At 47.4% G+C, this 24441-nt stretch overlaps 1 protein-coding gene across 4 annotated transcripts in view; it reads left to right on the plus strand.

Moving 5' to 3' along the window:
* sli (slit guidance ligand) overlaps positions 1 to 24441 on the plus strand; it is a 489923-nt gene that overhangs the window by 17688 nt on the left and 447794 nt on the right. For 3 of the 4 annotated variants that reach the window (XM_031978355.2, XM_076365538.1, XM_076365549.1), the window contains exon 1: positions 20393 to 21805. In XM_031978355.2, coding sequence (XP_031834215.1) covers positions 21504 to 21805 — 302 coding nt within the window. In that variant the 5' untranslated portion in view covers positions 20393 to 21503. Of the gene's footprint in view, positions 1 to 20093; positions 21806 to 24441 lie in introns of those variants that run through there. The other variant, XM_031978354.2, reaches the window with a different exon arrangement.

The raw sequence follows: 24441 nt of genomic DNA on the forward strand, positions 1-24441 counted from the left end.
TCGTGGCGCGGTGCGCGAGCGAATGAGCGAACCCGAACACGTTAAAGTTAAATTGGAATAGCTGGGACGACAAAAGCGCGCGCGGCCCACATCGCGAGTACGCACGGAACGAAACGCGAATATTATTAACGACTTTTGTTCGTCGTCGCTTCCGTGCACCGACTTCCGATAACATTTTCATTTTAATGTGTTCGACGTAAATCATCCAACGGCTGGATGAAATATGGAGATTTAGGGGCAACCCCCGTTCCTCTTCCTCCCGTACGGACCGTCGGAGAATACAAAATTCGACGCGTTCGTTGTTTATAGGTGGATCTGCTCGGCCGGAAGAATCTTATGGCGCTAGACGGAAGTCGCGAAATCGACTTTCTAGATAGAATCTTTACGCGTGATGGACGGGGACTATGGTATTGATAAAACTTGCGGGAGAACGGAATATTCGAGGACCTCGAAGCTGTAGATGATGCACGTGAATCGGTGAAATAAAGTGTCTAGACACGTTCTTTAATATTGGAACGGATTTATTCATTTATTTCTTGTTCAAACACGTTTTAATACAAACGACAATGGATTATTCGCAAATCAACGTATTGGCTGCAAGTTGATACACTCAATATAAATATAATTAATTATATATAATGTCAACCGAAGCAGATAGTCAATATTAACATTATCCTCTGTGTACGTGTAATATATTTTCTCGATAAAATAAGAGACTCGTATTCTGTCAATAACATTTCATTCATTACACTGGAGCTACGCTGCTGCCGTAGAACAAATACATTTAGATTTTTCGAAAATATCGTCCAAGCTGGTATAAGGTACCGTTATTTGCATTTATGGCTCAAGTAAGATGCAAGGAACTCGTGCCAGAGGTCCGAACGATCCACGTAAATAACTAGAATAAAATCCCTAGACCCTTTAGCACCGTGGCAGATTTAAACGCACAATTTTTTTGTGAAATATCCCAAAGGAGAAAATTATTGAACACTTTGGCAGTGTTATTACTAAAAATCTCACCCCTTCGAGACCGTGTCACAATTTCGACCGCGCCCTCTGTTTAATGCACATTCCGGTCGTCCATTTGTCTGACTTCGGTCATGCGACCCGCACTCTTTCGTTCCCCCTTTCCGTTGATATTATTTTTCTTTTTGTTTTGTTCGCCGGTTTTTTTCCCTCGTGCGCCACGATTCGCGCCTCTCCGCTCGGAGTCCGGCTCCCATTTAAATTCATTAGTCCATTCACAATTCCTTCTTTGTTCTTGTTTTTCCCTCGCTGCTCGGTCCTTGTCACCTATTGGGCGCCGTCGTCCGTACTCTCCCCTTCCATCGTTTTTTTTTCTCCCTCCCGGCTCGTGTTCGGCCCTTTCATTAACAGACGACATTCCTCGGGATATTGTAAGATGCGCGCCAGTTGTTTAGCCGTCGACTGACAGCGATGGGGTAACCTATATATTCCGGGCCTTTCGAAATTGGAGGCGTAAGCAAAAAAACGAGGAACACGGGCAAACGAAACGGCCACGGGCACGGTATAAATATTTACATGCGGAGACAAATTAACGGAACGAAATGAAATTTTTATTTCTTCATCTCTCGCAGGTGTATTCAATGTGGAAGATGGGATTTTCTGTCAGTATAAAATGTTTGAATTCTATGTTGTATAAAATAGTCACGATTCGGATGTTTGTCGTAGCGAGTTCATTAATTCTGAGATCGTGGAATTTTTCGCAACAGATTGCGCGCGTATACAGTGAATAAATCCGACAGTCGATGGGACACACATAAATCCGGTGTACTGCGAGCACAATGGAATTACGCATTTGAAATCATTCAGTTTTTTCAACGTCAACGGCAAAACATATTGTCCAGCATCGCTATGATGGATGGCATCCTTTCCGTTGACAAACATATCACGTGTATCCGGTGTCCATTTCTAGTAAAAAATTCTAACTGGCAGCAATAAAATGCAACGATGATTGATTGAAATTCATTTAGAGAGATAGTGACTGGTTTATTATATCGGACACTCTATCGAGGTTCTCCTAAAGGAATTTCGGATTAGAAACACCGACGTAACGTATTTCATGATTATTCGAAGCTAATAACATTGAAACAAAAGAACCACCTTAATTTCCGAAGTAAAACATTTCATAAAGTAATTTTATTAAGTCTTGGAAATTATCCTTTATAACTCACTTCCCATTTGACAATGTACAACGTTCCAGATAATTGCGACAGTAGTTAAAATGTATTCCGAAGGTACTTAAGATATTCATAATAAATTTATTATTCACAAATGAAAGTACGGCCGCCACAATTAAAAGGTACTCGTATCTCATTCGCGGACGACGCGTAGAGGCAGGAATATACGACAGCGACGGCAGAGGCATTAATATGATTATTAACGCGACGACTGACGGGCGCAGAAGTCGGAGAACGTAACTACGCCGACGAAAATGTTCGTCGATTATCGCGGCGGCGTTTAATTTACACAGGAAAAGAAGAGAAACGGGGGAGAAAGAAACACGCGGCCCCGGGTCCACCGTGGGAGCTGAATTATTCATGGTTCTGCTATTGAACCGATGATAAGGAGGGCTGAATAGGGAGCCGCGGACGATCGTAAATTTCAATTTACAAAACTGTTAACCGTCCGCTCGCCGCACGGTCCTACCTGCGAGTGCCTACTTTTCGGTCAGCCTCGCGTGTATACGGGTACACGGGACACGCAGAATTTTCGACGTTCCCTCGCGACGTCGATACTCCGAAACAAAAAAAATGCTGGAGAAAATATTACAGCATATATAGCCCCGTACAGTGCCTGCAGAAATCGTGCTTGCGTACTAAAAATATTCTCGGTCAAGGATCGTTGTTCGTAACGTCGCACTAAAACTATCACAGGAAATCGTAAATAATTTCTGTCTCACACGAGTAAGTTTATTCGAACCTTAGATATTTTTATGGTAAACGCTTATTCATTATAAAAAGACGTCGAAGTTATCTCCCGTTCAAAAATCTCAATTACTCGTTAAAATAGGGTATCTACCATTTTTCCTGTTACATCGATATTCAGTGTTCAGAGCAACCGTACAATTTAGAAGGAACACGAATCTCATTTCCCTTCCAGCGGAACTTCAATGAATGATCTCCACTTTAATATTCTAATCAATTTACTTCCTCCCGTAAACCATACTCAAGTAACAGCTTAATCAACGATCTCTCTCCAAAGATACCGCGCCAACCTCGCATAGCACCATTCCCCTCAAAACCGAATTCGGCCCACGGAGGAATTTTATACCTTTTCGTGGAACGCCAGGCTCAACCGGTTGCATCACGATTTTCGCCCCACCCAATATACGCGTGCACACACCTTCCCCGGTTTCCATCGATCTCCCTCGCTCCGCTGGCTTAGCTGTCACCGTGCCCGTATACGTGCACGTTCCGTTCCACCTGTCTGTTTTACCGCGTTTCCGTCGTGTTGTGCCCATAAAACGAACCCCTAGCCTCGGTCCCATGGGGTCGTGCTAATGCCCGCCGAGAGGATGAGGAATGCCTATGCGTGCAGCCTGGGGAGAGAGAGGGAGCACGCGCACACACAACCCTATAACCAACCTTTCTCTCGATTTCTCTCTCTCTCTTTCAGTCGGTGTCGCTCGTTTGTGTGCGGACGCGCGCCCTACAGGGGGTAGTTCGTATACCTCAAGCGGTGGCTTTCCTTCCCACGTTTTCAGGGGTGAAAATGCGCCCCTGGCGAGCAGGAAGGGTAGGTAATTGTTTTGCTCTAGCTATTCCTCTCCTCGTCCCTCATTCCTGGATACCCTCTATTTTCTTCGTCTGGAATGGACGACCTTCTATCTCCCTCTCGGACGTAGTACCCTTTGAGATTGAGGGAAAGGCGGCGGCATTAAGTCGTTTCCCGCAGTGGGCATTTTTTTTCAATTTGATCTTGCGGTTCCGCTGTGAGCGAGTCCAGTGATCTTCGTGTGCGTGTTGAAGAAATATTAGGGATCGAGGGTCGGAGATCCGACATGTGTCTTTGTGCGGGCTGCGGGATTGCCTTCAGAAGCCTGAATGAATATGTAGGTAATTATCAATCATTGCGTGGTTTTAAATAATTTTAATGTAAATGAGTGTATTAAATATGATAAAGCTTTATTTCGAAACACTATCATGTAGATTCACTAAATTGATTTGTTTTCATTAAGAAATTTGAAAAATCCTTAAAATAAAAATAAGATTATCCTACACCAGGATAAAAGCTTCCAGCGTTCAATTAAAACTTCCCGAAAACCGCTTCGAACCTCATAACGAACACCGAGTACACGAATCGTTTGGCATCCTTTCGAGCGGCAAGTATATAAGATGCTGGGAGCGTAGCCGTCATCAATTACCCGGTTTCCGTCAACCGGGCATTTCATAGATTACTGTGAACAGTTGGAAATCAAGCTACGATCCCGCGATTTCTCTCCGTGGCCCAGACAATCATTCTTCCGGGCGAGCCGCTAACAAGGACCGATGCATCACGAGCTCCATTCTCGATGCTCGCGATGAGCTGCACGACCTTCCATTTGACACCGGGGGGTCAGCTTGTTCGGGTGTACACGCCCGGCATACGGTATTCAGCGTAGCTCGTGGCCGAAAGATCTCTCTCGGTATGTATGGCGGATAGCCCGGGTAGATCGAAAAGGATGCCGGGGCTAAAGGCGTGCGCGAACGTGGTTCTATAGTGGGTGGGGGGAGTTTCGTTCTACAGGCCCCCTAAAATCGCAGCGTCACAGTCGCGATATTTATCATAATTCACGGTAGTCGACATACTTTTCTCCGGGAACTCGTGAAACCAGAATTTCACCGTCGTTTCGCTCGCTGATGCCGGTTCCCCATACTTCTTATTCCACCTACCTCTAGCTACGCGATGTTTCTCTCGTATACTTCCTTTTTTCCCCTTTCTCTCTCTCCTCCTCTTTCCCTTTCGTTCCTTTCCTTCCTTCCTTCCGTCCTATCTTTCCTCGACTGCTCCGCTGCCCGCCCCTATCTCGCTGATCCAACCTCTCCAGGGCTCCCTGCACGGAATAAAGAATAAAGCTGCGAGGACCCGTGCCTTGATCGCTATCTATCGTGAAAGAGTACATCTCCGTCCGCTGCGGTGGCCCCCGGTGCTCGTGATTCCGTATGTACTACGGTGCACCACCGGCGGGGTGTATTGCGATTCCGTGGCCATGATCTTCGCCCCGTTTTCTGGCTCGTTTCTGGCCTGATGTTATTCCGAACGGAGTCATTTCTCTTCGATGAGCGCCCTACCTGGAACCGGCGTCCTTCGATCTCGGAGGGACTTCGATGGAAAGTGGTTTTTGTGAAAATATTTAACACGTATCCTTTTTATGGTGCGCTTTTTATATTGAAAGGGTGGGGATGTGTTAGGTTTCGAAAGGTACGGTTGGTTGAATATTTTTGGCAGCCCCGGAATAACGGAAATTTAGTTCCTTCGGAATGAATTTTCAAATACGCCATTAATTCAAATTCAACGCCATTATAAATCGGAGGTAACGAAAAACGAGATGATGACGATTGAAGTTTGGGTAAAAGATTTATTAAGTTTGTAGCGGGATTTAGATGATATTTGTATTATTTTCAAACGCGTGCAGTGAATTATGTCGCACACAAGCGACGCATGAAATGTGGTTAGGAGGATTACGCGGGAATCAAGCCAGATCGATATTCACGGTGAGGCGATAAAATCCTGGGATTTATTCCGCCAAGAATCAATGATTAAAATTGTTTTTTGTTGGCTGAAGTTATCCAACGTCCGACGGGAGGTATCGCGTATAAATTTGATGGCCTGATATATGTGCAGCGCCATGCGAAAAAACCAGGAATTGTAGCTGTTAGCTGGAGGATTACGCAATGTTTTACCGGGCGACATGTATTCTTCGTTGTTCTTTTGTTATCAGAATGCATATTCACGCTGTGTTCGAGGATGCTAGGCTGGCGCTGAGGCCCGAGCACAAATTTCTCGATCGCGCGCGCCGCGCCGGGTGTATCGCGAGCCTATCGATGCATGATTCAGCACACAAAGAACAAATTTGTTCGTTGCACTTAGGGACGATCGATCACGCGCCTCGTCGTGCCTACCCGGTGCTTCAAATCTCGATTCACTGCTGATAACGGTATACGGTGCATTAGCAAGTGCTGTTAATTTGTTGCTCGTACACGGGTGCACTTCACCGGGCCGGAAATGCGCGGAGTTTCCGTTCTGTTGTTAATCAATTACGTTGCTTGTCGAACAGTGGCGTTTGCAAAATGCCTTCCCCACCCTTTTTGTTTTTGTAACGAGGTTACGGACATTACTGACGTAATGGCGTCTGATCATTATTAAAATTTAGTATTCGGTCCGCACGTGCTCGGTTCTCTTCGAAAATCAAGGATTTATTGATATGCCGTTTATTTGACGTTCTTTCGTTTTTGTACCGTAATGAATGCTTTTTGATAACCGTGTCCTGTATAATGTACGGTCCTGTGACGAAAATATTTTGTGTAATGAAGTAGATTAATGAGAATGCTTTCAGTTATTCCCAAGAATTTCGTAAAAATGTTCTGCGGAAGAAACATCGGATTTTAAATGATATATTAATTATCGAAAGGCAAACTGAGTTTTAGACGTTGTATTCTTGCATCTTAGCACAAGGTTTCTCATGAAATGTAAAAAGGCACATTATTTATCGTTCAATAAATTTCACCTCGGCAAAGATTAATATATCTAAACTCTGGAAGTCCAAGACATTAACGAGTGCTTTCCCGCGCAAAGCCTTAAAACTCGCTCGTTTATCGGCGCAGGTACAACATTAAGGTGTCTTTCGCTGCATTGGATAACGCTCGCTCAATAATTGTCATTCAATCGAAAAAAAATAGCCACGCCTTCGCCGTTCCATAAAACAGTCGTCGAGAGAGCTCGCGCCGACGCGGCCAGTATTTTCAGGCTTGCCCATAAGAAAAACCCGTGTAACGAAGACTCGCAGTTTCTCAACGATATTTATTAAGTTGGAAGGTGCGCGCGAGCGCGGGCCTCTTTCACACTATAAATTACACCGTGAAATTGTCTAACGTAGCGACCGCGGGCCGGCTTACCGCCTCAATTGAAAATGAAATATACATCGAAAGGCGGTGAAATTGCGCAAGCGACGAGGCTATCCCCATTAATCACGCGAATGGATTCTACGGAATTAAAAAGTAACTAGGATATATGTTTCCTGGAAGTTTCGTCTCTCTTCCACTTTATCCCTCTCTCTTTTTCTTTCTCTCTTTCTCTCCCCTTTCCCCTCTCTCTTTCTCTCTCTTTCTCTCCGCCCGCGTGGTATGTGAAACGCGGAGATGTGTAAATAATATATTTGGAGTGGGAACAACGTCGCTTTCCGCAGTATTTCACCGGGCAACGTCGTGTTTTACGGCTGCGAGCCGATGCGTTCGGGTGGACACCTATGCTCGCGCGCAGGCACATCGTGCGGTCGCCAGCTTGGCCGCGACGTGTTCACGTTCGGTACCAGCCAATTTCGAGAACCGCCGTTCGTAAAACGATAACAGGCTATCTCAGCCATGGACGCTTTAAAGATAATGTTCATTGGTATAGGCTCCAGGGAATCTGGAATGCGAAACGTGAACCCGCGTCGAAGTGTTTCGCTTGCCACCCGGCTGCTACCTGGAAGCCATCAACAATTCGGTGGAACTGAAAACAGAGCACCGCGGCGATAATTAAGTGGCCTGTGCACTGCCCTGCCCGATGATTCTTGACCCTCAGATCGCTAAACGGTCGGTTAAGTACGGTCGGTGTCGTTGACGCTGTTTGGACTCGCGTTGGGAGAACAAAGTAGTTGGAATTGTCATTGTTAGATACGGTTGTCGTGTTGACGTTAGATATACCGAGCTGCGACTGTTGTTTGCTACAGTTCTTCTAGAGATTGTTGCAGTGAGCAGGTTTGTCGAGGTTTCGCAAGGATTTTATCGTTCTATGCAGACAAACGAAGGAGTCCTCGATCTAGCGATCCCTGCTTTGATATTCTCTGGGAATCGTAGAAGCTAGTTTATTTACACTTTGGACGATTCTAGTTAGAAGGCTCCTGGGGCACATGTTTTTATTTAAGGGGCCAATTGCTTAACTATCCGAGTAATAGATGTTAATTCCCCAATAGCAACTTAAATCCAAAGATTCCGGTAGCTAAGCTAGTAAGGATTAACCGAAGCAAGGATTAACCGAAGCACGCACCTCGAGAAAAGTGTATTCGCAGATGACCGGGCAGCGATACCAAACTCCCCAGTAGCTTTAATTAATATCGAGAGGATTATCTTGATAGCGCGAGCATTGCGCAAACGTCTCAATTCCCCCCGAACGGATTCGCCGGAGATATCTCACTCAGGATTTGCCAATATTTCAATTGGCCTAGTACCCGACCCGATGAAGCTCGTTCTTCCAGTCGCGGACGCTGCAAATAGAGAAGTTCGTTACGCGGTTATCGCGAGCGTAACGCCCTTATCGTCCCTGTCGATCTTATCGGGGGACACGGTGTTTCAGTTCGCTCGGTGCCATTCGTATCATCCATTCGCATTAGCCGACAGATAGAAAAAGTGTCTCTTGGCCCGGTTGTACGGGGCACTCTCCCTGTTTCGCTCCGTTTTTCTCTCTTTCTCTCCCTACCTCGAGTTCTTCGAACTCGATTTATCGACGATTGTCCGGACGGTATTGCTCGCGCCGCGTCAAGATTAGATACACGTCTCTCTCTCTCTCTCTGCTTACTCGAACGGGAAATTATCTGGTCGGATCGAGCCGGCGATCGATCTTCGTCCGAGCAACGTCTTTTTCTGGGTGAGAGGAGGGGGATGACGGTTGCCGGTCACCGGGAAGAGAGAAGATTTCACGCGGTCGAAACGGTCCGGTAAAAAGGCTGGACGGAAGGTCGGTTTCGTTGGCCATTATAGATTTACCATTAGCGGAGAATGGCGAATGACTTTATTTAACAGTCCACCGTTGCCGGAAAAACGCTGACCACCGGTTCGGTCCTGTGCCGGGCTTCTTCTGCCCCCTGTACCCTTTTCCCTCTGTCCGTCAAGTCGCAAGCCTTGCCCGCGGAGAATAGATTCTCTTTTCTCGAGCTCTCTGCCGCCGCGCCGCCGCCGACCGGTGTGATTAATGTCGCGCACGTGTGATAAGGCGGCGTCGTGTCAATATTGGAGCCGCGGTGACACCGTCCTCGGACATTGTCGCCCGCGCTAAACGGCATTCACACCGTATCGCGGGTACGATAAGAGGGAAAAGTTTGACGACCTCTTCGAGATCAATGAAACTCCTATCTTCGAGACGCTCTTGCGTATTGGATGCCGCGGAATCGATGGGCCGAACTTTTGGGCTGCGACGTGGGCGAAATTTCGAATTGTTGAGCGTGGGGTGACCGAGTTTTGCGGTGGTGGTAGAAAGTTTGGGGAATGGTACGATTTTGGAGGTGTGAGGTGCCTTTTAATGCGTTTTCTAGTTGTACATTTTGAAAAATTGAAATTCTTTTATTCATGCGGGTTTTTAGAGCTAAAGCGCGTTACGTTTTTAAGAAATTAATGATTTAACTTTGATACATTCTTTAACGTTATGTAAAGTAGATGTGGGGAATTTATTATATTGATAGCAGGTTAAATATTGTTTTGATAATTATTATAGCAAAATGTGTATGTTATCGATGGCTGAAGTTGTAATTTTCTAATTGGAATGATGCTATGTAATAGAGTCTGAGTACTTATAGTTTTAACGTCTTTAAGGCACTCTAAAGGTTCACTTAATAGCAATGGCTCCCAAGTTGACGATTGGGGAGAGATTACGAGGTTGACTCATGATTTCTGTGATTTACGCCGACAAGTTCCATCATTGATAGAATGTGAACCTTGACCGTCGATTTTCACGTAGGTTCGTCGATTACCGCGACTCCCACTTGCCCTCGTTTGGCCAATTGACATACTTATACGCCCAAATGATCGTGGCATTCCTGGACTATTAACGATCGTAAATTTTGATGTCAGATTTTTAACGCGGTGGAAGTGTTTAGAATATTGACCTTGGACCATGAATTATCCTTATCACGAACGTTCAATTGGACTAACATCTCGTCAAACTTTATCGCTTTAACTTTCTCAATTCTCCAACAAATTCTCGTACCGATCTAAAATTTCAAACACGTGCAAAACTACCAAACTTAATTCAGACTTCTATTCCTATAGAAAACCATTTAAAAGTCCAATTCAAACGATAGTCTAAAAAATTTCACCTTTTATTCACCTTATAAACTTCCTAATCTACAACGTAAGTTAGCATATCCCGTCTTCAATCGACTCTCATTATAACCATCTAACTGTCTTCTCCCCGAGCAGACTATTTCGCTCATAATCCCAGAACGACGGGCATCGGTCAACGTTTTCGCGAGTATAAGGGTCGTGAGTACCCAGAGTCCGCACGGGCTATTAAATCTCGCCGGTCGGCAAAAACTCTTTCCGAATTCTATTTGTCTTTCCAGCCCTCTTTCCATCTGCCCCTCGCGCAAGAAACTGAGCGGGGGAAAAGTCCGGCCACTTCCGTCGCTTTTCTGAGCCCGTCTCCGAGTTCCGGCAACTGAACGCTAATCGGTCTAGACTCGGTCCTCCCGGCCTGCCACCCTTCCTGTCCTACGAGATCCGTGTCTCTCTTGGATCTTCTCCGCTCCCCCCGCTTCTTTCCCGCGCGAGAACTCCGTTTCTTGCCTCTCGAATGGACCAGTGCGGTGCATGGAACACGTCAGCAATCGCCGGATAGATGGGGGATTTCGCTCGGACCCATTCGGACGCGCGGCCACTTCCGTTCCACGGAAGTTGGGATATCAAGACCGAAAGCCATCGTTGCCAGCTGAAGTGGAGAACCGACCATTCAGCCGCGGAACGACGGCTACACCCTTGTTCTTGATCGGGAACGGCTGATCCGTGGATCGACTCCGAACGCAATTAACAAGTTTCGGAATCGAGTGTCCTTTGCCACGGATTGGGTACCGGCTGAGTGTTTCTTGCGCTGTTTAATGACGCCGGTTTCGCAGAGATGGTTTGGGGAAATGGAATTAGGGACCGAATAATTGCAACTGTTGTTATTGTAATTTTAATCTTTTTCTGAATCTTATTCTGGTTTTTAGTAAAGACATTAATAATGATTTCACTGAATTCTATTCTTATTCTGATAAGGAATATTAGGAATTCTTCTACCGGTAGAAAAATTAGAAAAATTTCGTTTTCATTTATTAACTTATACCATTATATACCATATAGTCTGAACTTCCTTAAAACTAATTAACCAAGTTTCACATAAAATTAAAATTTACTTGGGATAGTTTATATCTCATCCTTTCGTTTCAGTTTCCAATAAAGTAAGCATTAAATTTAATACCCCACTGCCGTCAGTATACTGCAGCCATTTAATTTAATTATGGTGCGAGACATACTTTACGGATTAACTGCTTCGCAATACCGAATACCCCGGAAGATCAAGCTAAATTTTATCCATTCATACCGTATTAACGTACACCTTCAACGCCTTCAGAAACAATTCATCCAATCACACCCGGAACATCAAGCAAAACACATCTCGCCCTCGCTCGCGAAGTAACTAAAATTTTTATGCGCAGAACTCAACCATCCGTGCTGTACAGAAATCAATTTCCTGTTTCCACTTTTCGCAGTAGCTGGCTTCCTGTCATTCCAACACGAAGCCGAAGTAACGGCCGCGGCCGAACAGACGTCGAACGGAATCCGTATCTCTGAACGTGTTAATTAACGGTCGAACAGTGTTCCCAGTAGGAAGGAACAAGAGTACGACGAAGCAAAGGCGCGCGCGAAACGGTCCGTCCGATCTGCGAAACGGTTGTACACGAAACTCGCTACCGTGCGGCGGCCGTTGCGAGGTGAGCAGACGTTGCGTGAGATAATGCGGATGCAGGGATCGCAGGACGAGCCTAGGGAATGCGTGTCCCGGCTCGAGGCCGAGCGGACCAGATTTCTTCTCTCGCATCCCCCTCGGGTTGACGCTGGGCGGCGGACACACACGCAATGCGCGTGTACATTCGCTAATCAATGTACTATCGCGTAAGGAAATTTATAGATCCGCTGTTGGTCACTCGGTAATCTAATATACGATAATATATACGCGTATAGTTAGCCGCAGGTGGCTGCCGACCGGGTAGCGAGCGCTGTTCGGTAGCGGTCGCCGGGACCGTCCGGTAATACTGGTCCCCGGGTATCTTGCACCGGTATCGCGGTGGCCGCTCTGCGATTTTTCCCCGCTCCCCCTCCCCAACCGCTGCCGGTTTTTAGCTGCGTTTCTCCGCTCTCCGCCTAATTGAATGCTCGCCGCCACGTTAATCGATTCAAATTATCGGCCGAGCGAGGGCAAAAGAAATAAAAACGGGGGAGTTTAATTTATTAACGCGGGAAGATTGCGTTCGCGACGGGGCGGCCAGTTCTCTGGATTTCGATTTTCCGCGAGCCCGCGGGGCCTGAGGCTCGGCCACCGTAATTTAGCCGAACCGTGTAATTTCCCGCGGATCCCTTTAATTGATCGAAAAATGAAACTTTCATCGCCCGACACGCGGCGATTTACATCGCGGGAGAACGCAGCCGTTCCGCCCAGATTTACGCTCGTTTACGACGGCAGCTACGACGACGCGCGTTATTATCGGCCCCGGAGGAAATCGCCGTTTCCTTTGCACCGCGGGAAATGCGGTTTGCGGTTTTTCACCGATCTGTGTTAATGGGACCGTTCCCGGCTCGGGATTGACACTGTGGGAAATGAAATTCCGCGGCTGCGGACCCTGCGTCGAACGGTCTCCTTTCGATCGGCGATCCGGGAATGCAGTTTTTCTGGGCGGATAGTTTCTCTCGAGAAATATAAGACTGCGGCTGGTTTCTTGTTGACGTGTCTTGTCCGCGTAATAGATGCATTTATATTCTTCGCTTGAGTGTGTGTCGAAATTAAAGGCGGATTAATGGAACGTGATAATATGTAAATGCGTTCCGATTGGGTTACAGTTAAATATTGCTGTTGCGCGTGACATTATTGTTGCGGTCAAATGGAATAAATAAGTGGTTGACAGTGACGTTTGCTGACAGACTTAATATAAGAATTATCAACTATCAAATTCTCAACTTCATGTTCTATCACTACCATACAAACTGTTTTACCCATTACTTCCAACGATATTTCTAAGGAAATTCCAAGAAATCACTGACAAAGTAAATAAATCCACTTCCAGATTTACTCCCTCGATAATTACCCTATTCGGGGTCGACTCAATAGCAAATACCGAGGGACCAGCGTATTATATTTCGACGTACACACAGCAAAGCGAAGGAAGAAGGGACAAACGAGTTCATTTCTTTCCCGAAGTCCCTCAGCGAAACATATCGGCGAAGTAAGCCTGCGCTCAGACCCGTCCCCAGATTAAACGGGACGCATGCGGTCCGCTCCTGTGAATCGTATCAGAGCCCGACGACAAATGAAACAGCCCTAACGCGGTCGTCGGCTCAAAGCAACACCGTCCGGTATATAGAGCGCAGTATACCTTTTTTTATAGGTTTTATAGATCTCTTGACATAAAAGTAAGGAGGGGAGGATGGAGAGGACCCTCCCTGATATTAGGTTTCCCAGTGCGGTTTTCAGCCACCCACTCGATCGGTTGATCGGTCGACTTTACCCTGGGGAAATCACACTAGATACGAATTGGACCCCACCTCCCTTCCTCTCTATCTATCTCTCTCTTTTGCACCTTCGTGCTTAAGAGGGCGAGTCCTAGGGAGCGAGAGAGTCCGAGTGGAACGGCCACCCTCACGACGACACGAAGACGCCGGAGCTCTGTGTATTAATCGGGGAGAAGGATCTTCTTTCGTTCCTTCCAGTACACACACACACCCTTTCTCACCACCGGACTGCCACAGATGCGAAAGGATTATCCGTCCGGCAGTATTTTTCGTTCGGTGTATCGACACTTCGGTGATTGCGCGAATCTATACGTTCCCGAGAATGATGACGGATTAGGAAACTCGGCGAACTGGTTGCCCCGCGACCCTTAATCACACTTTTTCCGAGTTACTCGTTTCTGCGGGTATCAATTTTTCTCTTGGTGGGTGGATCTAAGGTGCTCGAAGAAATACTGTTTAAATGTCGAAAATGTCGATTGGAAGAATTATTCGAATTGATAAGCGTTATGAAGATGGAGATATTCTTATACTATTTTATTATATGTATTTTATCAGCAAAAATAAGACAGAAATTAAAGTCGGAATCATACAATTCCTGAATAATTGAAAATACAAGGTATACTTTTCAACACTCGAAGCACAAGTCAACGAAGACACACTCAAAACAAATTCCAGCGCGTTGCATCGTTGGAACGTCCAGCAGAAACGGTTAACGCGAAGGCTTAAAACGCGTTATCATTTCCTGGGCGTAACATCGCGTGGAAATAATTAAATCCGTCACAGGGCGCAAATGGACGAAGACTGAAAACGGTTCGTCGCCACGGGAACGTTGATTCCAGCCGATGCTCGTCAATAATACTCGTGTCCTCGTCTGGTCGGCGTGTATCGAACGTTCATTATGTGTCCATCGAGGGCCGGGGGTGAACAGTTTCGTCGTCTCGATCGACTTTCGATCACCGGCTCTCGCCGTTGGTTTCTCGCATGCTGCTCGCGTCGGCTCGCATCGATTTTCGATCGGTGCTCGCCCGTTCCGCTCGCGGGTGCATTCTTCATCTCGCTTTTTCTCTCGTTCTGTTCCTTTCTCTCCTCGCCACCGCCGTCTTAAAACGGAGACCTTAAAAATCCATTTCGCACGGGCCATTAGGCACACATGTTAACCAAACATCTCTGCCTTCCAAAGCAAACTGGCGGGTCGCGGGGGCTTTTTCACGAAAAATCATCGGTTCCGCGTGTCTCGTTCACTTGGAAGCCTCCGGGCGCAGGGAAACAGTGTTACTGAAAAAGTTTCGGGGAAATGGGAAACCGCGCGTGCCAACCCTTGCGTTATTCTCGCTTCTGTTGCCCGAGACTGGCCTGGGAAAGGGATGTTCGTGGTGTTAATTCTTTTTCAGTCGTTTTTTTTAAATTAACATTGAATAATCGATATTGGTATTTTTTATTCTTACTGGGTCAATCGTTTTCTTGTTGCTCCTTCGCTGTGGTAATTATTTTTCTTGGGGAAATTGTTTTGAAACTGATATCGTTCAGATCATCTTAGCGATTATCTCGGTTGTTTGTCACGACATCAGTCACGGATGATTTGCTCTTGTTTATGGCTAGTCGCACGACGATGGAAATGCGATGGTTGCTCTAAAATAAAAATAAGAATCTTCTTGGTTCGTAAACAACTATTAAGGTGAACGGTGTTATTAAAGAATCTTTTAATACATTATTATGTAATACTACAATACATTATTATAATACTATAATGTATTTATTACACGGAAATTAAATTTCTTTGAAAAGTACAGGAACATCTCTTGGTCAGCTCATAACAAAAGAAATCGTACAAAGTGCCCGGAGCAATAAAACAATACCATTTCGCGGGCACTTTATCAACGGCACGGCGCAACATAATTCAAAAGGGAGAACATAGAATGCAGTGAATGTTCTTCAATTTTTCGAAACTCCGGTCTTCCTTTGTCTCGCTAGAGCCATCGACAAATAATCGGCCTCCCCTACGGCGGGCTATAATGATATACCTCAGAGGAATATTGCTGTATCCACCTGCCTACATTCGTACCGGCGCTCGGATGAAATTGTCTGGCGAAGTGGCTTACAAATATATTACAATAAGAACGCAATATTCCAGACTCGGGCTTGCTGTATTGGCTATCCGTGAACCGTCTGATTTTCCCTCCCTCCGCGGCTCAAAGGGATTCCCTCGGTTCTTCTCCGTATATCATACACTTGGGCTGAGCCGCCTGCACATCGAATACACTTTGTAGCAGCCAGAGGAAATATAATTTAGTCGATACAAGCCGAGTCACTCGTGGTACACGCATTCGACGACGGCGTGCGGCGGGGGACGGAACGGAATGGAACTGAACGCCGCGATTCGAAAACATTCGAGTGCTCCGTTTATCCGAACTTCCAGGGTACCAGAATGTTCCCGATCGCTGGATCTGCACGTGTATGCCATCGCTGTGATTGCGACTTTTCGTGGGCAGACGCGACCGTTGTGGCGAGAGTCGATATCTTGAAAACGAACGCGAATTTATTAGTTGATATTCCGCTTTCCTCTTGCCAATGGGCTAGGCATACACGTTTCTGCATAGATTCTATACATTGATTTTGTATCGTGTTCACTATTTTAGAATGCTTAGGAATCTGTAGAAATGATATTATTAACCGTGTGTGTGCCACAAATCTTTCCAAAAACTCGGTCGATAAATGCCATACGCGTATTTCCTTTTCGTTGAGAAAATGAAAATTCTAAATAGTGCGATCATTCTATTTTTCCATTTCTAAGCAGGTAATAACAAAAGTAAAAATAAATAAGTAGAAGGAAGACGAATAAACAAACGTCATTTGATTCTACTTTTAATGTCCTGACTGTGTAACTGGGTTTTCAATGTTTACACAATGAATTTGTTGAGAATTCGAAGGATATTCATTTAAGCCACTTCCGCGCAATACTTTTGAAGTTTTCCGTGTAACCGTTCAGAGGAGTTTGTCCGACGCATCGCGCCTATTCGCTAAACAGGCGCATTTAAGAAAGCAATGTCCCGGGTGGCAAGTGGCCGCGTGTTTGCCCAGTCAATTTCATTAAAAGCTACAGCATATGTCCCGCCTTCCGTTGTACTGTAAAGCCGTGTCCACACTGCTTTGGTTTCGAATGAGAGGCTTAGGCCATATGGCATTGGTGTGCACATGGAAACACGTGCCATGTGGTTCGAACCAACACAGTTTTAAACGTTGCTACTTTTCCTAGTGACTTGTCAAGCCCTATGACAAAGTCGTGTTGCAAATTCGAGTCGGTAGGGACGCAGCGTAAGGGGACATAATCGTTTAAAACGTTGGAAAATAAGCACGTTTCCCGGGTTTATTTACAGCTCAGCGACCTGATTAAAATTTATTCTCTTTTAACTGCATTCATACGATATTAAGGACTGCTCAATTAAAATGTTAGAGCTGTGAAATTATACATGCATGTGTAAAACTCCTTTAAATTCAGGCGGTTCACTGAACACAAGAAGGATCTTAAATTATATTCGAAATTAAGAAAGTAAATATCCCTGTATTAACTTTGACTTAAGTTAATTCATTATTTCAACGTTTTCAAAACTTTGAAAAGCAGTAAACTCCCAACACACCGAACAAAAATACTTCAATAGAGCTAATTCAAGACACTACGTAGAAAAAATCAACTTTCAAAACCTTCGAATGTTTATATCGCCTGAAGATGAACCTAGGAATCGCAGTGCATCGTTGCAGGGGGTCGCATCCCCGGATCTCGGTCAATATTATCCCATCGGCCCTTTTCCATGGGGAGAGAGCGAGGCGCAGAAAGCACGCCGGGTTACAATTGTTTGCCGTAGGAATTTTAAAAGCATTAGCAGTCTCGGCAAACAGGCTAGTTTAAAAGTGGAACGAAAGATAGACGGTAGGGTGAGCTCACGTGATCACCGCGGAGAAGAGTGTCGCCGAGGTGTCAATCAACCGTGGAACTCAAATATTTGTCCCGGCAATTATCCGGGTGACACGCGAGTCGAAGCCCGTGGAGCCTGATCCAATAACATGGTCCCCCTGTCCCCGTCTTTTCCCGAATACAATTTGTTCTAACGTATAATTTTCCTAATTACGTCAGCAGCATGGAGCCAGGTTGCTACATACTCCAGCCCGGGGGGTGGGGGGCGAGATAGAGATAAAGTAGAAAGGGAACGAATCGATTTTCCTCGTGGCCGACCAGCTTCTCTCGCCTCGTTTACGCCTCACGTGCAACGGTATCGGGAAAAGGGATGTAGGAAAAAGTTGCGAACACCATGGCCCGCTACTTTGCCTCAATTAATATGCGCTAACGTTATTAATTAATGCCAAGTACCCGCGCCACGCCAGGCGACCGGGAACACGAGGAGTCCTCTCGTCGATTCGTCTCGCATTCGAACCGAGTTTCCCTCCTCCGCCAGCCCGTCGCGTCTTAACTTCGACATCAGAGGCTGCCAGACCGTCCCCCGGACGATATTATCTGCAGGAGAGTGCTCGAGAATATTATACGTGCGTGGTGTACACACCCCCGGTATCGAGGGCCAGCTACTTTAACCGTACTCGAGTCGGTTGGAGCAAGAGAAAGGGGGCCGGGCGAGGAAGAGGGACGGTCTACAGAGGAAGGCATCTCCTACCTAACTGTCCTCAGTGTCGACTACTGCTAATCGAATTATCGATCCCTGTCCCCGACGCTCGAAGAGAATATTAGATTTTCGAGGAATTTCAATGCGGCACGCGGACTCGCCGCGGGCTTCTTTCGTGCCCCGCTTTGTTCCCCGTCTCGTGTTAACTGATTCGATCTCCGCGTCAAGGCCCTCTGAAGACGACTTCGTCTTTGATTCGGTTGCCCGGAGGCTAAGGTAATTAGCTGGGGGCCATGAATGGTCTGATGGAAAGGTGACGGGTGATCGGGAAAGTGAAAAAGTGGAGATGGGTGAATTTAAATGTGTTGGAGGTAGGGGTGGGTTAGGTGGCTGTTTGAGAGGAGCTTGAAGTTGAAAACTTAAAAATCGGAGTTTGATATTCTATGTTATTACTATCATTCAGAGTACTGTCTTAATATTATAATCTAAGTTTTGCCTAAATTAAATTGATATTTACAGAAAAGATTTTTTTAAATCGAAATAAATTGCTGATGAGTTCAAGAATCCTAATCTCAGCGATCTAAATTAACAATAACCCGAATAAAGAATTCCAGATCATCGACAGGTATTCTGAACGCTATTCCAATGTTTTTGGGCTTGGTTGCCGCGACCGCCGCGAAAATTATTTCGACGTGCTTGGTCGGATCGTAGCCGCGAAACGCGGCGACAGGTAACTGCGAGCCGCCGCGGCAGCCGCGAGAATTTAATTCAAACGACACCGGGCCAGCCGCGTGTCGTTACGCGCGGTGGACGCCGCCCCAGACATTCTATTTCCAGGTGTTCCTGGGTAGTGATAAATCGTGGAAACGTATCCGGGGGCACTTACGAGCGAGCAACATGTACGTACATACGCGAGACATCACGTACGTTCGTTCGAGGCACGTTGCTCAAGCGGACGAGCAAAGAAAAGAGGAAAACCCTCGGATATAGGGAGATTCTTTCTCTCTCGCGAGTTACGTGCGCGTATCCATGTGTAAAAGAACGAAAAAAGTGGAAGCGGGTGAAGGCGAAGACGGAAGGGGCGGTGAGGATGGAAAATGTCGGGGAAAAATTCCAATATGCCTCGCAACTCGAACGGCTGTGCATAGAATGTGTTCGAGTCCTTGATTGTGCTTCGAAAGCATATTTTTCTCGTGCTTCCGATATTGCAGCGGCGAGTTCCTCTCTTTGTAACTGGCTGCGCCCCTTTCGCCCACCTTTCTTATCCTTCCTCCTTCCTCGCGTCCGAAGTAGCGCATCTGCTTACCGCTGGAAACATGTATTTTTCGGTGACACGCGTACGGAGAAAAAATTGTCCGCAAATGGAAATCTGTACGCCGCACCCCTTTCGGCGGCGGTTGACGGGGGGGGGGGGCGGCGGTGCTTCTGGTACCGCGTTCAACTTCCGTCGATAGGGACTATGCATCATGCACGCTCGCGCGCGGAAGACACCCATCCAGTTGACTGAATTGCGGCTTTATTGCAGGCTGGCTTGACGCTTGTGCCTCGCCTGGGAAACAACTTCCGCTCCCTCCTGTGTGTATACACGTACACACGTGTTTGAATATATTCGCCAGTAGACACATCGCGCGGCGATGCGTGTCCCGGGCGAAAGTTATGAAAACTTGGTTACGCTGGGGGAAACGTGTCCCTGATAAATCGTTACAAACGAGACACTTAGCTACCCCTCTGTTCTCTGGTGTTCCAGGTGATGCATCACTGCCGCGTCAAGTTTCTGGATCAACCGGCAGCCGAATCAAGCCCGTTATCGTCGACTATAATGCCCGTCTAACGATTCCTTCGATCGTTGGTTAGACAAACTGCTGCGCACTCTACAGCGAAGAATAATCAGCGATCCGACCGGAGGAACACGTGACAGCGTGCACCTCCTGGTACATCGCAGGGAGAAACAGGCGAAGGTATCTACGGTTCGGAAGTGCGTACGTGTCGACAGACGATCCGAGAATCAGTAAATGACCGTCGGTGTGTCGTTCCTCGATAACCGTACATCCCGGCCAGAGGACCACGTACCCACACGGGTACGGTAAACACTAGGTACCAGACCAGCGTCAAGATAAAGTCAGTGAGAGCGGTCACCGAGGATGAGCAGGACCGGGTGGTGCCGTTAGTGGTGTACAACAGCTCGCCGGAGGGGCCAGCGGAGGGAGAGGGGGGCCAGGCGCAGGGCCCCCGAAAGGGCCACCAGCTGGATGGTCTAGCCGAGGAGGAGCGGGCATCGTCGTTAGCCACGTCTCCGGTCTGCTCGGAGGAGGGGGAGAGCAGCGGTAAGGTCCGTTCGTCCACGGAGGACCTCGGTGCCGCGTGTGGTCCAGGTCTCGCGGAGGACAATCCGGAACATCGCTCGGACCTGGAATCGGAGGAGCCGGGTCGGTGCGAGGCGACCGAGTGCGAGGAGGCTGCTGAGCCGAGGTTCATCGGCTGCGGCCCGTTATTGAACGAAACACCGGTGTTAGTCCATCAGTGGCGGGATCAACATCGTCAGGAACACCAAAAGCAGCGTGGCGGAAGAGGAGGGGGCGCGGAGAGCGTGGTCGCGTTGGATCTGCAGTTGATAGCCGACAGCTCGGAGGTCCGCGCGAAACGGGCGAGACGGACGTCGGCCGACTGCGTCGGCGACACGTTCGATTCCGCGAGGAGAGGACACTGTCTGGCGCACAGGGTGCACAGGGCGCCGACGTCCTCCGCCATACCGAGGCATCACGTGGAGAGCACGCGAAGGAATTCCAATCGATCGTGCCGGGTTCATGGTCGTCGCCGGGACCGGTCCCGGGGTAAAACCACGGAACGACCGAGCAACCCGAACGCGAGGGATTTGACGTCGAATGAGCTCGAGTGCTCAGTGATACGGCTTGAACAGGACACGATCCTCGAGCCGGTCAGGATACTCGGTTGCCCGCCCGCGGAAGGTCTCGAGATCTCCACCTTCCTGGAGCCGCCGCCTCTCTATCCGGGCATCAGCGTAGCGGAGATCGCCTGCCGCGAGCCGCCCTGCTACAGCCTCTACGATCCGAACAGTATACTGCCGAAGAGTCGTGCCGGTAGCATCGCCAAGATCCTCAAGGGGCCGAACCGCGCCGTGAAGGACATTAACCGGAAGATGCTGGCGATGGCGCGTGCCATGACACCCGCCTGGTCCCTGCGTTTGCTCGGCGTCAGCTGCGGCTCCGTGGTCTGCGCCTGGGGACTTCTGCTGATACTGTCCGTGCTGGGCGGCGGCGCCTCCCACGGCACCGCACTCGGTAGTTTCGGTCTCGGGAGTTTGTCGGGGACAATGGAGGACATGAACAGTGGTAGGTGTCCGTCGTTGTGCACGTGTACACTTCAAGACGTCGACTGCTCTCATCGGGGACTCACGCAGATACCTGGGAACTCGGGCAACCTGCTGATCGCTGAAAAACTGTAAGTCGATTGTTATTGCTTTTCCTTCGATCTGTGTCCGCTTTAGGGATTTCGGTAAAGACACTTAGAAATAAATGTATAAAACTTACTATCGGATAATATTTATCCGATAATATCGATAGAACGGACAGAAATATTTGAAGTTATTGTGTAGCTGCTACGCGTTTTCAGGTTCCTTCAAATGCCTTCTGCAGTAAGACGAGTTTCAAAGTCTAATTCTGAGCGTCGCTGTATATTCCGTGGACAAAAAACAAGAACCGTGCGCCGTGTTATCGACTCACTTTCGCGCGTAGATTCAGCTGAATGCTTCATTACGTCATCATGCCGGCACATAAAGTTCCCCTTGCGGCGACGCACCGATAACAGCACCGGGGAAGTTCGGGGTACGATCGGCAACGGGTGCGCGGATCGTCGTACCACTTCCGCGTTTAATAATTCCGCGACATTGTGAGAGCAAAGTGTTTTCGAGTCGCGAATTATGGACATTCGCGGAGGCCCCGGTATACCGTCCATCGCGATATCATCGATAAAACGACGAGCCGGAACGACGGACGGACGGACGGCTGTCGGGGCTTCGGAGGAGAGAGATACGATATCCTTGACGTTTTATTCCCCCGCGACCGTTGTAACGCGTTTTATTGCGCCCGTTGCGTTTTTATTGCGCCGCTTCAACCCCCGCCGCTCGAGGAAATGCAAAACTATTAAACCCAGCGTTCCTCCGGCCCGCGCGTCGCGGAAATATGCGAGCGGCCCGGACCCGGCCCGAGCGCTTAACGACCATCGTTCAATTCTCTTTCTACGCATCGACGTTCAACTAAAAGCAATTTCATTTAAATTACACTTCTTCACCGCGGCGCGCTGCCTCCTTCCAGCCCGTTCGAAAAGGGCACGGCTGCTGCCGTTGCTGCTTCTGCCTGCTGCAGCTTATCGAGCAGCCAGCCAGCTCGCGACGCAACGTACCGCGCCGCGCCGTGGCGTTCATTGTATTTCATCCGCCATGCAAAAAACGATCGCCTGTCGTCGCGGGAAATGAGACGCGTAATAACGCAATCGCGGCGCGTCTCGATTATCCCTCGCATCCCGGCCCCCGCCACGCCGCGAACCGTATAGACCCGTTCCCAGCGATTAATACGTCTTTTTGCAGGCAAGCTGCGCCTCCGACGGTAATTTACAGGTCGGACCACTCGCAGCGGCTTTTGCTTTTCAAACGAATTATTATCGCCGGGTACCTACCTCCTTCGACCCGCTTTTTCTTTTTTCTTTTTCTCTTTTTGTCTTTCTTTTTCTCTTTCTCTTTCTGTTCCTCTTTCTCCCGGCGCGGGACTATCGGCAACGTTACGAGAACGGAGTATTTACGATGTTCTAACCCCGGTTATTGCGGCTCGGTTCGCGTACTTTCACGTGACTTCGGCTTTTTCTTTTTGATTCGTCGGCTTAATTTGTTCTGCGTTTAATGGCATTGTAAAATCCGCGTTAATATAAATTAGGCAGTAACGCGAGGTGATGGAAAGCCCCCCCGTTCGCTGTAAAACTTTCGACGACACGGCTCACCGGAGGTATTGGCGCAAAAAATTGCAGACTGTGTATTAAAGGTTCAGTGGATTTACGCAAATTCTACGAATTCCTTGAACGCGTTCCACCTGGACGAAGAATTTTTCCTGTTTACTCGTTGTTTTATAAATTCTTTTTGCCCCCGACATCTCGCTGAGAGAAGAAGGAATTTTAGTTTTATTGACTTTTTGCTTTGAAGATTAAATAGCGATGCGAATAAAAAAAATTAAATAATGTCTGTGTTTATTAATCGTTCCATTAGAGAGATTCAATCCCGTGGCGAATTTGGTATTGGTATTTGTATGAAGATTCACCGTTTGATAATTTCTGTATTGGAACAATGAAGCAAATAATTGTTTTATCTCGTATGAAATCATTCTAAAGTGCACTGTACGAATATGAAATTTATTATATTCTAACACAATTAAGTACAGCGTAATTAACAGAATAATAGATATCGAGACATAATTGAATTCAACGATCTATCAAACAAATAATTAAGGAGACAAAAGTTGAACCAGACACTGGCGAAATGATGAGTCGAATCATTGTTCCAGTTGAACAGGTTAGCCCGTTATCAGATATTCAAAGGAATAAAAACTTATTCAGAAACATTTCAATCGCGCTCTCTCTTCCGTGGCGAATCCCCGTCCCGCCTCGACGCCGAAGAGTAATTACGTTCATGGAACGACGGTAATAAATTAAGACGGGGAATATCGATGCGCGAGAATTTCACTCGCGACGCGTCGCGTTCCCCGATAAAAGATCGCGGGACGAGCAAAATAATTTATCAAAGAGTGTCCTTTTCGTTTTCTTGTCTTTCTCCGCGCGCGGCAATCGAGGTAAACCCGCTGTAACGGGGACCCATTAATGACGATCGATTAGCATACGATTAATATGCCGTCGGCGGTCGAAGGGATACCTGCGAATAATTAAATCCTCGAAATACATTATTGCCGGCGCGCCCGCACGGAACGTGGCACACACCGTCGTGAAAGAAACGCGAAAACCTCGACACACGGAATACGTAATTTTCGTGCGATAAAAAGACGCGACCGCCGAAACGCTTTTTACCAGCGCCAGGA

Source organism: Nomia melanderi, chromosome 1, assembly GCF_051020985.1.
Source record: "Nomia melanderi isolate GNS246 chromosome 1, iyNomMela1, whole genome shotgun sequence".
NCBI classification, from domain to species: domain Eukaryota; kingdom Metazoa; phylum Arthropoda; class Insecta; order Hymenoptera; family Halictidae; genus Nomia; species Nomia melanderi.